The sequence below is a fragment of the Coregonus clupeaformis genome, chromosome 1 (genome assembly GCF_020615455.1).
Source record: "Coregonus clupeaformis isolate EN_2021a chromosome 1, ASM2061545v1, whole genome shotgun sequence".
In the NCBI taxonomy this organism is placed as follows: domain Eukaryota; kingdom Metazoa; phylum Chordata; class Actinopteri; order Salmoniformes; family Salmonidae; genus Coregonus; species Coregonus clupeaformis.
Window position 1 is genome coordinate 37,061,957 of NC_059192.1, and position 14,780 is coordinate 37,076,736.

The 14,780-nt window shown below is 44.9% G+C and overlaps 1 protein-coding gene across 1 annotated transcript in view; it reads left to right on the forward strand.

The window, feature by feature from the left end:
* The first annotated feature begins 12,705 nt into the window (after window positions 1-12,705).
* Window positions 12,706-14,780, forward strand: part of LOC121567975 (angiotensin-converting enzyme-like) — a 39,744-nt gene continuing 37,669 nt past the window's right edge. Inside the window, exon 1 of the mRNA XM_041878408.2 lies at window positions 12,706-13,092. Within this exon, the coding sequence (XP_041734342.1) occupies window positions 12,865-13,092 (228 nt within the window). The 5' untranslated portion in view covers window positions 12,706-12,864. The remainder of the gene's footprint in view (window positions 13,093-14,780) is intronic.

Consider the following 14,780-nt stretch of genomic DNA (forward strand, 5'->3'; position numbering starts at 1 on the left):
ACAAGCTTGGCACACCTGTATTTGGGGAGTTTCTCCCATTCTTCTCTGCAGATACTTTCAAGGTCTGTCAGGCTGGATGGGGAGCATCGCTGCACAGCTATTTTCATGTCTCTCCAGAGATGTTCAATCGGGTTCAAGTCCGGGCCCTGGCTGGGCCACTCAAGGACAGTCAGAGACTTGTCCCAAAGCCACTCCTGCATTGTCTTGGCTGTGTGCTTAGGGTCATTGTCCTGTTGGAAGGTGAACCTTCGCCCCAATCTGAGGTCCTGAACACTCTGGAGCAGGTTTTCATCAAGGTTCTCTCTGTACTTTGCTCCGTTTATCTTTCCCTCGATCCTGACTAGTTTTCCAGTCCCTGCCACTGAAAAACATCCCCACAGCATGATGTTGCCACCACCATGCTTCACTGTAGGGATGGTGCCAGGTTTCCTTCAGGCGTGACGCTTGGCATTCAGGCCAAAGAGTTCAATCTTGGTTTCATCAGACCAGAGAATCTTGTTTCTCATGGTCTGAGAGTCCTTTAGGTGCCTTTTGGCAAACTCCAAGCGAGCTGTCATGTGCCTTTTACTGAGGATTGGCTTCTGTCTGGCCACTCTACCATAAAGGCCTGATTGGTGGCGTGCTGCAGAGATGGTTGCCCTTCTGGAAGGTTCTCCCATCTCCACAGAGGGTCTCTGGAGCTTTGTCAGAGTGACCATTAGGTTCTTGGTCACCTCCCTGACCAAGGCCCTTCTCCCCCGTTTGCTCAGTTTGGCTGGGCGGCCAGCTCTAGGAAGAGTCTTGGTGATTCCAAACTTCTTCCATTTAAGAATGATGGAGTCCACTGTGTTCTTGGGGACCTTCAATGCTGCATACATTTTTTGGTACCCTTCCCCAGATCTGTGCCTCGACACAATGCTGTCTCTGAGCTCTACAGAGAATTCCTTCGACCTCATGGCTTGGTTTTTGCTCTGACATGCACTGTCAATTTTGGGACCTTATATAGACAGGTGTGTGCCTTTCCAAATCATGTCCAATCAATTGAATGTACCACAGGTGGACTCCAATCAAGTTGTAGAAACATCTCAAGGATGTAACGTAACAAAATGTGGAAAAGGTCAAGGGGTCTGAATACCTTCCGAATGCACTGTATGAAGGGCCTACATATATCACATTTCACAGTATATATTCTAGTTAATACATTTTGTGCGAATGAATTTAACATCACCAAATGCATTATAAAACAAATATTGCATCCATTTAATGCAACCCTTGCTGTTAATAGATCGCAAAGCAGCATACAACTGAGCTAAACATTTGGAAATGACAAGTTCACTTTCTCATTCATAGCCTGAAAATGCATATCAAGTGCAAGTGTGCTGTTTAGCTCACATCTGAAGGCTGGGGGGTATTTAACACGTCTTCTACTGCGGATCGCTAAAATATCCTAATGATTATGATCACACTTCCTTAATTCAAATATTATGGTGACACTATACAAAAGATGGTTTCGAAACTTGGGAACCAAGCTCGAGTTATCAGTGTAGCCAGTTATCGCCCTGACTTGTTGAAATACCTGTATCTTCATGCCTAGAAAAAAAACTCCAGGCTTCCATCATAACTGTCAATTTATATAAAATTGACAGTTTTATAGATAGATAGATAGATAGATAGATAGATAGATAGATACAGTGGGGAAAAAAAGTATTTAGTCAGCCACCAATTGTGCAAGTTCTCCCACTTAAAAAGATGAGAGAGGCCTGTAACTTTCATCATAGGTACACGTCAACTATGACAGACAAAATGAGGAAAAAATTCCAGAAAATCACATTGTAGGATTTTAATGAATTTATTTGCAAATTATGGTGGAAAATAAGTATTTGGTCTATAACAAAAAGTTTCTCAATACTTTGTTATATACCCTTTGTTGGCAATGACACAGGTCAAACGTTTTCTGTAAGTCTTCACAAGGTTTTCACACACTGTTGCTGGTATTTTGGCCCATTCCTCCATGCAGATCTCCTCTAGAGCAGTGATGTTTTGGGGCTGTCGTTGGGCAACACGGACTTTCAACTCCCTCCAAAGATTTTCTATGGGGTTGAGATCTGGAGACTGGCTAGGCCACTCCAGGACCTTGAAATGCTTCTTACGAAGCCACTCCTTCTTTGCCCGGGCGGTGTGTTTGGGATCATTGTCATGCTGAAAGACCCAGCCACGTTTCATCTTCAATGCCCTTGCTGATGGAAGGAGGTTTTCACTCAAAATCTCACGATACATGGCCCCATTCATTCTTTCCTTTACAGGGATCAGTCGTCCTGGTCCCTTTGCAGAAAAACAGCCCCAAAGCATGATGTTTCCACCCCCATGCTTCACAGTAGGTATGGTGTTCTTTGGATGCAACTCAGCATTCTTTGTCCTCCAAACACGACGAGTTGAGTTTTTACCAAAAAGTTATATTTTGGTTTCATCTGACCATATGACATTCTCCCAATCCTCTTCTGGATCATCCAAATGCACTCTAGCAAACTTCAGACGGGCCTGGACATGTACTGGCTTAAGCAGGGGGACACGTCTCGCACTGCAGTATTTGAGTCCCTGGCGGCGTAGTGTGTTACTGATGGTAGGCTTTGTTACTTTGGTCCCAGCTCTCTGCAGGTCATTCACTAGGTCCCCCCGTGTGGTTCTGGGATTTTTGCTCACCGTTCTTGTGATCATTTTGACCCCACGGGGTGAGATCTTGCGTGTAGTTCAGATCGAGGGAGATTATCTGTGGTCTTGTATGTCTTCCATTTCCTAATAATTGCTCCCACAGTTGATTTCTTCAAACCAAGCTGCTTACCTATTGCAGATTCAGTCTTCCCAGCCTGGTGCAGGTCTACAATTTTGTTTCTGGTGTCCTTTGACAGCTCTTTGATCTTGGCTATAGTGGAGTTTGGAGTGTGACTGTTTGAGGTTGTGGACAGGTGTCTTTTATACTGATAACAAGTTCAAACAGGTGCCATTAATACAGGTAACAAGTGGAGGACAGAGGAGCCTCTTAAAGGAGAAGTTACAGGTCTGTGAGAGCCAGAAATCTTGCTTGTTTGTAGGTGACCAAATACTTATTTTCCACCATAATTTGCAAGTAAATTCATTAAAAATCCTACAAAGTGATTTTCTGGATTTTTTTTTCTCATTTTGTCTATCATAGTTGACGTGTACCTATGATGAAAATTACAGGCCTCTCTCATCTTTTTAAGTGGGAGAACTTGCACAATTGGTGGCTGACTAAATACTTTTTTTCCCCACTGTAGATAGATAGATAGATAGATAGATAGATAGATAGATAGATAGATAGATAGATAGATAGATAGATAGATAGATAGATAGATAGATAGATAGATAGATAGATAGATAGATAGATAGATAGATAGATAGATAGATAGATAGATAGATAGATAGATAGATAGATAGATAGATAGATAGATAGACAGGAGAATTACAGGGGGCAGTTTGGAAAAAATTAATCCCGTCCAAATCGTCCTCTAGAATAACGGACATTCAGGGGTAATAAATACATAACCAACGTTCTCTAGTAATACTAGTCCCGTGCAAATAGAGCTTAAGCCCCGTCTAAGCCGGGGGAGGGGGTGGGGTTCTACTAAGCTATATGGAATTGTTTTAAGAAGGTCATACCAAGGACCATTTAGCTATTTGATTTTGAATTTGAAGACCTCTTGAAGTATCAAAAAATATATAACAAAATAATTTGATGAACATTTGGCACATACTGCTATTAGCCCATACAAACGCATTGATAACAGATTCATGGAAGAACTGGGACATTTTCAGCTTCCATGAATTGTGTACATATCCTTGCGACATGGTGCCGTGGATTATCATGCTGAAACATGAGGTGACGGCGGTGGATGAACGGCATGACAATGGGCCTCAGGATCTCGTCACGGTATCTCTCTGCATTCAAATTGCCATCGCTAAAATGCAATTGTGTTCGTTGTCTGTAGCTAATTTGATGAGCATTTTTATTTGGCGTTACTGCTATTTACCCATACAAACGCATTGAATAACCGATTCACTACATGGAACAACAGATAGTTCCCCCACCCCAAAAAAAATCGAAATTAAGTTTGTTCTGGAGTGTCTGTCCTATATCTGAGAGATATAAGAAAGATCAGGAAAAAATTTTTTCCCATGTATTTAACCCCTTGTTTTTGGCACTAAATAGTCTACATATATACAGTGGGGAGAACAAGTATTTGATCCATGCATTTTTTTTCATCTAGGTGATGGCGGCAGATGAACGGCATGACAATGGGCCTCAGGATCTCGTCACGGTATCTCTCTGCATTCATATTGCCATCGATAAAATGCAATGGTGTTCGTTGTCCGTAGCTTATGCCTGCCCATACCATAACCCCACCGCCACCATGGGGCACGTTGACATCAGCAAACCCCTCGCCCACACAACGTTGTCTGCCATCTGCCCGGTAAAGTTGAAACCGGGATTCATCCATGAAGAGCACACTTCTCCAGCGTGCCAGTGGCCATCGAAGGTGAGCATTTGCCCACTGATGTCGGTTACCCACTGCAGTCAGGTCAAGACCCTGGTGAGGACAACAAGCTTCCCTGAGACGGTTTGTGCAGAAATTATTTGGTTGTGCAAACCCACAGTTTCATCAGCTGTCCGGGTGGCTGATCTCAGACGATCCCGCAGGTGAAGAAGCCGGATGTGGAGGTCCTGGGCTATCGTGGTTAAACGTGGTTTGCGGTTGTGAGGCCGGTTGGACATACTGCCAAATTCTCTAAAATGATGTTGGAGGTGACTTATGGTAGACAAAACTGTTGTGTGACAAATCTTCACATTTTAGAGTGGCATTATTGTCCCCAGCAAGGTGCACCTGTGTTTACCGTATTTTCCGCTTGGCCCCAGTGATGTACTGGGCCGTACGCACTACCCTCTGTAGTGCCTTGCGGTCGGAGGCCAAGCAGTTGCCATACCAGGCGGTGATGCAACCAGTCAGGATGCTCTCGATGGTGCAGCTGTAGAATCTTTTGAGGATCTGAGGACCCATGCCAAATCTTTTCAGTCTCCTGAGGGGGAATAGTCCCACACCACTTGTGTGTGTATAAAGACCCCAAAATGGCACCTTTCAAGAGACACGCTTACGACGCAGAGTTCAAGCTCAAGGCTGTCGGTCATGCAGTAGAATATGGGAATAGAGCAGTAGCGAGAGAATTCAACATTAATTAATCAATGGTACGGAAGTGGAGGAAGCAAGAAGATGACCTGCGCCAAGTAAAGAAGACTAAACAGAGTTTCCGAGGGAACAAAGCGAGATGGCCACAGTTAGAGGACAAACTTGAACAGTGGGTTGTTGAACAGAGAGCAGCAAGTAGAAGCGTCTCTACAGTCACTATTCGAATGAAGGTAACAGCGCTAGCACGGGACATGACAATCGATGAATTTTGAGGCGGTCCTTCTTGGTGCTTTCGTTTTATGAAAAGACGTAATCTCTCCATCGAACTACCATCTCGCAGCAACTGCCAAAAGATTACCAAGAAAAGCTGGTCACTTTCCGCGCATACTGCAAAAAGAAGATCACTGAAAAGAAGATCCGGCCAGAGCACATCACCAACATGGACGAGGTTCCACTCACCTTTGATATTCCCGTGAACCGCACTGTGGAGAAAACGGGGACCAGTACGGTGTCTGTACGCACCACAGGGAATGAGAAGTCATCCTTCACTGTAGTTCTCGCCTGCCAGGCTAATGGCCAGAAACTTCCACCCATGATTATTTTCAAGAGGAAGACCTTGCCAAAAGAAAACTTTCCAGCCGGCGTCGTCATCAAAGCTGGATGGATGAGGAAAATATGAGTGAGTGGCTGAGAGAAATTTACGTCAAGAGACCGGGTGGCTTTTTCCACACAGCTCCGTCCCTATTGATCTTACGACTCAATGCGCGCCCATATCACCGATGCTGTCAAAAAACAAGTGAAGCAAACTAATTCGGAGCTTGCCGTCATTCCGGGTGGATTAACTAAAGAACTCCAGCCGCTAGATATTGGTGTCAACAGGGCGTTCAAAGCTAGACTGCGAGCTGCGTGGGAGCAGTGGATGACAGAAGGCGAACACACGTTCACCAAGACGGGGAGACAGCGCCGGGCGACTTACGCCACTATCTGCCAATGGATCGTGGATGCCTGGGCTGATATATCGGTCTCAACTGTGGTCAAAGCTTTCACGAAGGCAGGAATAATCTCTGAACTGCCAGGCAACAGCAGCGACACTGACTCGGATAATGACGAGAGGGAGCCGGGCAGGTTGGATGCCGTAGTCGCCCAACTGTTCAATTCGGACACTGAAGAAGAAGAATTCGAGGGGTTCGTGGACAGGGAATGAACTGAAAAAGTGATCTTTACGTGTTATATGTAACTGAACAATGTTGAGTTATGCACTAACGTTTGATTTAGTGGTATCAGACGGTTTCTTTTACGTGTTTACTGAATCAGGGAAAGGTTCCCCTCCACGTTTGGGAGAAGAGTGAGCAAGGCTGGGAGATATTGTTAATATGCACATTAACATTTGAACAATGTTACCATGGGAGTGAACGGAGTTGTCAGAACGCTTAAAGTTTGACTTTATCTGACTGTTTTGTTGACATTCCTTTTAGCACAGCTCCATCTAGTGGATGCATAACGCAACCCCAGTCAAACGTTTGACTACAGTATCTTCTATTCTATGCGCTTTATAATCCGGTGCGCCCTATATATGAAAACAGTTCTAAAATAGGCCATTCATTGAAGGTGCGCCTTATAGTGCGGAAAATACGGTAATCAGCTTCTTGATATGCCACACCTATCAGTTGAATGGATTATCTTGGCAAAGGAGAAATGCTCACTAACTGTGATGTAAACACATTTGTGCAGAAAATTAGAGAAATACGCTTTTTGTGTGTATGGAACATTTCTGGGATGTTTTATTTCAGCTGATGAATACAACACTTTACATGTTGTATTTATATTTTTGTTGTGATGAGGTGTGAATGACAGAGTCAGGCATAGGAGGTAAATCACCGAAATCCAGAGTTTATTCAGTGTACATGAATAAAGCGCAGCAAGCGTCAAAACGAAACTAGCACAAGGGAAAAAAAATCCACCTTACTACATTTAGCAGACGCTCTTATCCAGAGCGACATACAAATTGGTGCATTCAACTTATGATTGCCAGAGGGACAACCACTTTTTTTTTTTTTTTTTTTATTGGGGGATTACTTTTATACTATTCCAGGTATTCCTTAAAGAGGTAGGGTTTCAAGTGTCTTCGGAAGGTGGTCAGTGACTCCGCTGTCCTGGCGTTGTGGGGGAGCTTGTTCCACCATTGGGGTGCCAGAGCAGCGAATAGCTTTGACTGGGCTGAGCGGGAACTGTGCTTCCGTAGAGGTAAGGGGGCTAGCAGGCCAGAGGTGGATGAACGTAGTGCCCTCGTTTGGGTGTAGGGTCTGATCAGAGCCTGAAGGTAAGGAGGTGCCGTTCCCCTCACAGCTCCGTAGGCAAGCACCATGGTAGTAGATGCAAGCCTCAACTGGAAGCTAGTGGTGTGTGCGGAGGAGCGGGGTGACATGAGAGAACTTGGGAAGGTTGAACACCAGATGGGCTACAGCGTTCTGGATAAGTTGTAGGGGTTTAATGGCACAGGCAGGGAGCCCAGCCAACAGCGAGTTGCAGTAATCCAGATGGGAGATGACAAGTGCCTGGATTAGGACCTGTGCCGCTTTCTGTGTAAGGTAGGGTCGTACTCTGCGAATGTTGTAGAGCATGAACCTACAGGATCGAGTCACCGCTTTAATGTTAGCGGAGAACAACAGGGTGTTGTCCAGGGTCACGCCAAGGTTCTTTGCACTCTGGGAGGAGGACACAATGGAGTTGTCAACCGTGATGGCAAGATCATGGAGCGGGCAGTCCTTCCCAGGGAGGAAGAGCAGCTCAGTCTTGCAGAGGTTCAGCTTGAGGTGGTGATCCGACATCCACACTGATATGTCTGCCAGACATGCGATTCGCCACCTGGTTATCAGAAGGGGGAAAGGAGAAAATTAATTGTGTCGTCTGCATAGCAATGATAGGAGAGACCATGTGAGGATATGACAGAGCCAAGTGACTTGGTGTATAGAGAGAATAGGAGGGGGCCTAGAACTGAGCCCTGGGGGACACCAGTGGTGAGGAGACAGATTTTCGCCACGCCACCTGGTAGGAGCGACCTGTCAGGTAGGACGCAATCCAAGAGTGAGCAGCGCCGGAGATGCCCAACTCGGAGAGGGGGATCTGATGGTTCACAGTATCAAAGGCAGCAGATAGGTCTAGAAGGATAAGAGCAGAGGAGAGAGTTAGCTTTAGCAGTGCGGAGAGCCTCCGTGACACAGAAGAGCAGTCTCAGTTGAATGACCAGTCTTGAAACCTGACTGGTTTGGATCAAGAAGGTCATTCTGAGAGAGATGGCAGGAGAGTTGGCTAGAGACGGTACGCTCAAGAGTTGGAGAGAGAAGAAAGGAGGGATACTGGTCTGTAGTTGTTGACATCGAAGGGATTGAGTGTAGGTTTTTTGAGGAGGGGTGCAACTCTCGCTCTCTTGAAGATGGAAGGGACATGGCCAGCGGTCAAGGATGAGTTGATGAGCGAGGTGAGGTAAGGGAGAAGGTCTCCGGAAATGGTCTGGAGAAGGGAGGGGATAGGGTCAAGAGGGCAGGTTGTTGGGCGGCCGGCCGTCACAATTCGCAAGATTTCATCTGGAGAGAGAAGGGAGAAAGAAGTCAAAGCATAGGGTAGGGCAGTGTGAGCAGGACCAGCAGTGTCATTTGACTTAATAAATGAGGATTGGATATTTTCAAAATGGTTGACGAAGTCATCCACAGAGAGGGAGGTAGAGGAGGATTCAGCAGGGAGGAGAAGGTGGCAAAGAGCTTCCTAGGGTTAGAGGCAGAGGCTTGAAATTTAGAGTGGTAGAAAGTGTCTTTAGCAGCGGAAACAGGAAGAGAATGTAGAGAGGAGGGAGTGAAAAGATGACAGGTCCGCAGGGAGTCTAGTTTTCCTCCATTTCCGCTCGGCTGCCTGGAGCCCTGTTCTGTGAGCTCGCAATGAGTCGTCAAGCCACGGAGCAGGAGGGGAGGACCGAGCCGGCCAGGAGGATAGGGGACATAGAGTCAAAAGATGCAGAAAGAGAGGAGAGGAGGCAGAATCAGGAGATCGGAGGGCGAAGGATTTAGCAGAGGGAAGATGATAGGATGGAAGAGGAGAGAGAGAAGGTTGCGACGGCACATTACCATCTGAGTAGGGGCAGAGTGAGTAGTGTTGGAGGAGCGCGAGAGAGAAAAGGATACAAAGTAGTGGTCGGAGACTTGGAGGGGAGTTGCAGTGAGATTAGTAAAATCTCTAATCTAGTAAAGATGAGGTCAGGCGTATTGCCTGCCTCGTGAGTAGGGGGGGACGGTGAGAGGGTGAAGTCAAAAGAGGAAAGGAGTGGAAAGAAGGAGGCAGAGAGAAATGAGTCAAAGTCAGACGTAGGGAGGTTAAAGTCACCCAGAACTGTGAGGTGTGAGCCATCCTCAGGAAAGGAACTTATCAAGGCGTCAAGCTCATTGATGAACTCTCCAAGGGAACCTGGAGGGCGATAAATGATAAGGATGTTAATCTTGAATGGGCTAGTTACTGTGACAGCATGGAATTCAAATGAGGAGATAGACAGATGGGTCAGGGGGAAAGAGAGAATGTCCATTTGGGAGAGATGAGGATTCCTGTGCCACCGCCGCGCTGACCAGATGCTCTCGGGGTATGCGAGAACACATGATCAGACGAGGAAAGAGCAGTAGGAGTAGCAGTGTTTTCTGTGGTAATCCATGTCTTCGTCAGCGCCAAGAAGTTGAGGGACTGGAGGGTAGCATAGGCTGAGATGAACTCTGCCTTGTTGGCCGCAGAACGGCAGTTCCAGAGGCTGCCGGAGACCTGGAGTGGGTCGTGCCTGCAGGGACCACCAGATTAGAGTGGCAGCAGCCATGCGGTGTGAAGCGTTTGTATGGCCTGTGCAGGGAGGAGAGAACAGGGATAGACATAAACATAGTTGACAGGCTACAGAAAAAGGCTACAATAATGCAAAGGAGATCGGAATGAAATGAACTAAACATCTGGGAAAGCGAGAGAGCGGGGCCTCCCTCACGTTTCACTGAAACACTCAAATATAACTCTCCCAACTTCCACTTCAGAAATTATAATTGTTGTAAACTACAGCGGTTCAATGTTTTAGGAATAGACTAACTTAGTTTATTCAGCTAGTTAACTTGGTACAGTATTCTTCTGTGAAAACCGCCCAGGGCACCGTATCCTAGGGCACCATAGCTAACTAGCATGCTAGCTTCCAATAACACGGTTTAGTACCAATACTCGGTTACAACAAACTACCAATAGTGTGTTAACACGCTAAACAGATCATTCGTGTCCTTGTCTAATGTTGTGTAAAGTTTTGACAGTTTGAGTGAGTACGTCGTCAACTTATTCAGCCAGTTAGTTAGCTAGAATAGTTAGCATATTAGCTAGCCATTGCTCTCTGTCAACGAACCAACCCCTCCTCCCACGATATGAATCAGACAGAGAGAGCCAAGCTAACGTTAACTAGTCACCCATTACTTGAATTCCTTTTGAACGACTCTGGTTACCAGTGTGTAAAAATAAAATTAAAAGTAGGTTATAACTTACCCTTAGTAGCTACTGTTAGTTAAGTGTAAAGCTAGCTACTGAATACTACATACAACCGAGCTACTCACTCTCACAATGAACAATCACTCACAAAGGACAAGGGGGCAGAGGGAACACTTATACACAGACTAATGAGGGAATGAGTACCAGGTGTGTGTGATTGACAAGACAAGACAAGACAAGACAAATGGAGTGATGATAAATGGAGCGGTAGTGGCTAGTAAGCTGGTGACGACGAACGCCGAAACCTGCCCGAGCAAGGAGGAGGGGCAGCCTCGGCCGAATTCCTGACATTTGTTCAGTGCATTTTAGGATATTGTGTATACCTGGAAATAATCAGAATTCATTTAAACATTTTTGAAAACATAGCTTGCCCCCAGGTATGGGGTAAGTTGAGCATAAGGAGAGAGTAAGTTGAGCTTGCCTGGCTACCCAGATTCCTTGCGTCGGCCAAACGCTACCCCACGCCCACAGATGTTAGTTTCTTCTCTGCAATGAGTCTGGATCTGAGTAAACCAATGGTTTGGGCCAGAGTGGGAACACGCATGGGTAATTTGGCGGTTCAAAAATTAATCATTGGCATTGATACTTTGATTGCTTAGAGATTATCCAATCACTGATGACTTTTTTTTACAACGCCCCTCGTGACCACAAACTAGTTCTATGATGGCACTCTCAGACTTCAGTATGGAGCAAACGACAGAGCAGCGGAATAATTTACTGGGAGTTGTCAGGCTAAAGTTAAGCTGCCTTGGGATAAGTAGGTGATGGTGCTGGTAGGTCAAAGTTGAATTCATGGAATGGGGGTGTGGTATATTGTATATCATAAATGTATGCCTACATTGAGATATAGAGCTCTCTGTTCAATTTCACTTACCCTTCCATTTCTTGACCAGTTGTCTGGGACAGGGATGTTGTTTTGATGTGCCAATTCGTAAGTTCTCTGCATTTGAGGCTACGCAAGATTCTTCATATGTTCAGCAAGCTCAGACTCCATGTCATCAGAATACCTCTACCTCAGTGTACCTCTGCTACTCTATCATAGCCTCTCTTTCACACAGGCACATTAGTTCTTTTTTTGTCAGTGTCATTCAGTCTATTTTTTTTCATCCCTTTCTGCTGCTCAAATGGATTTCTTCCCTTCTCTCACTTCCTTGTCCACTCTCAAGAAGCTCAACCCCTGCTTGTTTTACGTTAATATACAAGGGCCATGATGTAACAGAAAAAGTACTATCTTGAGTTCATATGCATAAAACTAAAAATACTATGCATAAAACTGACGAAATGTAATCATAATTTGTATGGGGTATGGTGGCCATTGGCTCAACCCCAAGGCAAACATTTTGACTATATTGGCACACACAGCCACAAGGATGCACTTTCATGCTAGGTTTAGGACCTCATATTGTAGCTTATAGAGACCCAAACTGATGTATAAAACAATCTTAAAACGAATGTATCTATATACTTTGGTTTAGATACAAGCATCATGAAACCTATAATAATACATTAATTTGACTTTGTGCAAAAAGATGTTGGGTACCTAACTTGCTTAACACTTTTTCCATGTGGTTTCTTCCTTCAGACTCCATGACCTCTTCCTAAATATTTGGTCACATGATAACATTTTGTGTATGGTTTCCTAGAAACTAGGGGAAGATCTCAATTGCACACTCCTCGCATCCGCTCTCCTCGCCTCCTTCTCAAAACCCATTGGATGAGAGCGCCAGAGGTCCCGCCCCTCTGACCACCTTATCCAATGGGTTTTGAGAAGGAGACGAGGCGAGAGCATGCGAGGAGTATGAAATTGAAATCTTCCCAAGGGGTGGCTCAACTAACCCTTTGAAACAACTTACCCCACTCTCCCCTACTGTTAGTAAGTGTGCAGGCAGGCAGTGCTGTAAAGTGGAAAGGGGAAGGCTGCAGAAAAGTGTGGGCTGGGTTAGACTGCTAGCCACTTAAAAAAGGAGCCGGCTGTGGCAGCTCAGCATTTGAGGAACCGACAGAGGCAGTAGGAGAAGAGAAGCAGTAGGGAGACTTGGATGTGACAAACACAGGGAAGGTGTTACTCTACTCTCTCAGCAACAAGTGTATTTTTAGCCTCCTGCTCTGACCTTCTTCTCCACTTTTCTCTAGGGCCGGAATGGCCAGAATGCTTTGGGGAGCGGTGGTGGTGTTACTGCCACTCTTGGGATTCTGTCAATTTGTCCTGCCACCCGAGTGGGTGCCAGGGACCTTCCCTGCCACAGAGGCCGGGGCCGAAGACTTTGTCACTGCCTACAATACCACCGCTGAGCTGGTTACCTACCAAAACCAAGAGGCCAGCTGGACATACCAGACCAACATTACGGCCCACAACTCCAACAAAAAGGTAGGACCCCCTCCCCCACTCAGCACACAGAGGTGTTTGAATGAAAGTTTGACAATTGTTTAATTACTTAGTTGTTGGCCTCTTCAGTTCAATGCTAACCACAATGTACAAGTTAGTTGTGGGTAAATGTGAGAGAGCTAACTGTGCTTCCTCACTAGTCCCATTTCACAGTATACATGTTGATATAATTGTTTGGTCACCTCACCAAACATTCATTTTCATTGAGTGTGTTAGCTATGTAATCTAAACTAAATCATTCTTGAACATTGAAGATAAATAACAGTAGGGGAGAGTGGGATAAGTTGAGCAATTTTTTTGCATTCAGCATCGCTTAGTCAAGGGAAATATTATTCTTTCTAACGAAGTTATCTACATATTTCAGGATGTTTTGTATCCCTGTAAATAATCAGAATTCATGTGAACATTAGTTTTGAAAACATAGCTTGTCCAAAAAGTGGTCCATTGGGACAATTTTCCCTGGGTTTGGGGTAAATTGAGCCGCGGGACTACAAATGTCTGTACTGAAATAAATACTTTTTTAACTACCTTTTTAAAACCTTGTCCATCTTTATTTCCCAAACACAATCATAATCGCATTTATCTTTTAATCATCTTTTAAGACAGGCCGAACACCAAACACTTTGTACTTTTTTAAACACTTTTAACGTAGGCCCTGTTACCTCATATCCCAGTAATAATGCCTTGCGTTACGCCTGGGAAGAAAACACTTCAATTTCCTCAACTTGCAATTTGCTCAACTTACCATTTGTTCAACTTACCCCATGGCTCAACCCTACTTGTCACACCCTGGCTCTGGGGACTCTATATGTTGAGCCAGGGTGTGTAGATTCTATGTGTTTTGTTCTATGTTCACAGTCTAACTTTGTATTTCTATGTTTGCCAGAGTGGTTCCCAATCAGAGGCAACGAGTGTCAGCTGTTGCTGGTTGTCTCTGACTGGGAGCCATATTTAGACAGGCTGTGTTCCCACAGGTGTTGTGGGATCTTGTTCCTTTTGGTTTGTTCCGTGTTGGTTGTGTTTAACCTAGGACGTCACGTTATCGTTTATTGTTTTGTTCGTGTTTATCACTTTGGTTAATAAAGTATGTTTGCCTTCAACGCTGCGCCTTGGTCTACTCCGTTCAACGATCGTGACACTACTCAAAAAATCCTATAGGATTCCAATAAAAAAAAATCATATAGAAAATCCTAACAGAATTCTATTGGATTATAATGATTGGAATCCTATAAAATGCAATGCTATAGGATAAAATCCCATAGGAGTCCAATAGGACTGGGTCCAAAATCTGATAGGATTTCTCTATTGGTCATGCTGCAAATGAACTTGCAACCTTCAATCACTCCAGGATTGTGATGGCGTGTTGAAGAGGGTGAGAACATCAGGGAATTATCACTGGTGTGAGTAGGCAAAGATATGGATATTGTGCTCTGGAGACACGCGAGAGAGGCTGTTCTTCAGTTTACTGGTCTTTAATCTCGATTACAGTTTAGCATAAATGTTCAGGTTTCTGTGCGATATTTAGCTGTGAGGTTGTCCAATAAAGCTGTATTTATCTAATTGTAGTGTCCATACACTGTGGTCTGAAATAAGAATGAATAGAATAATATCAATACAATGGCTTGATGGGTTATACTAAGTAGGCAGGGCGAATGAACGAGCTGCTGCAC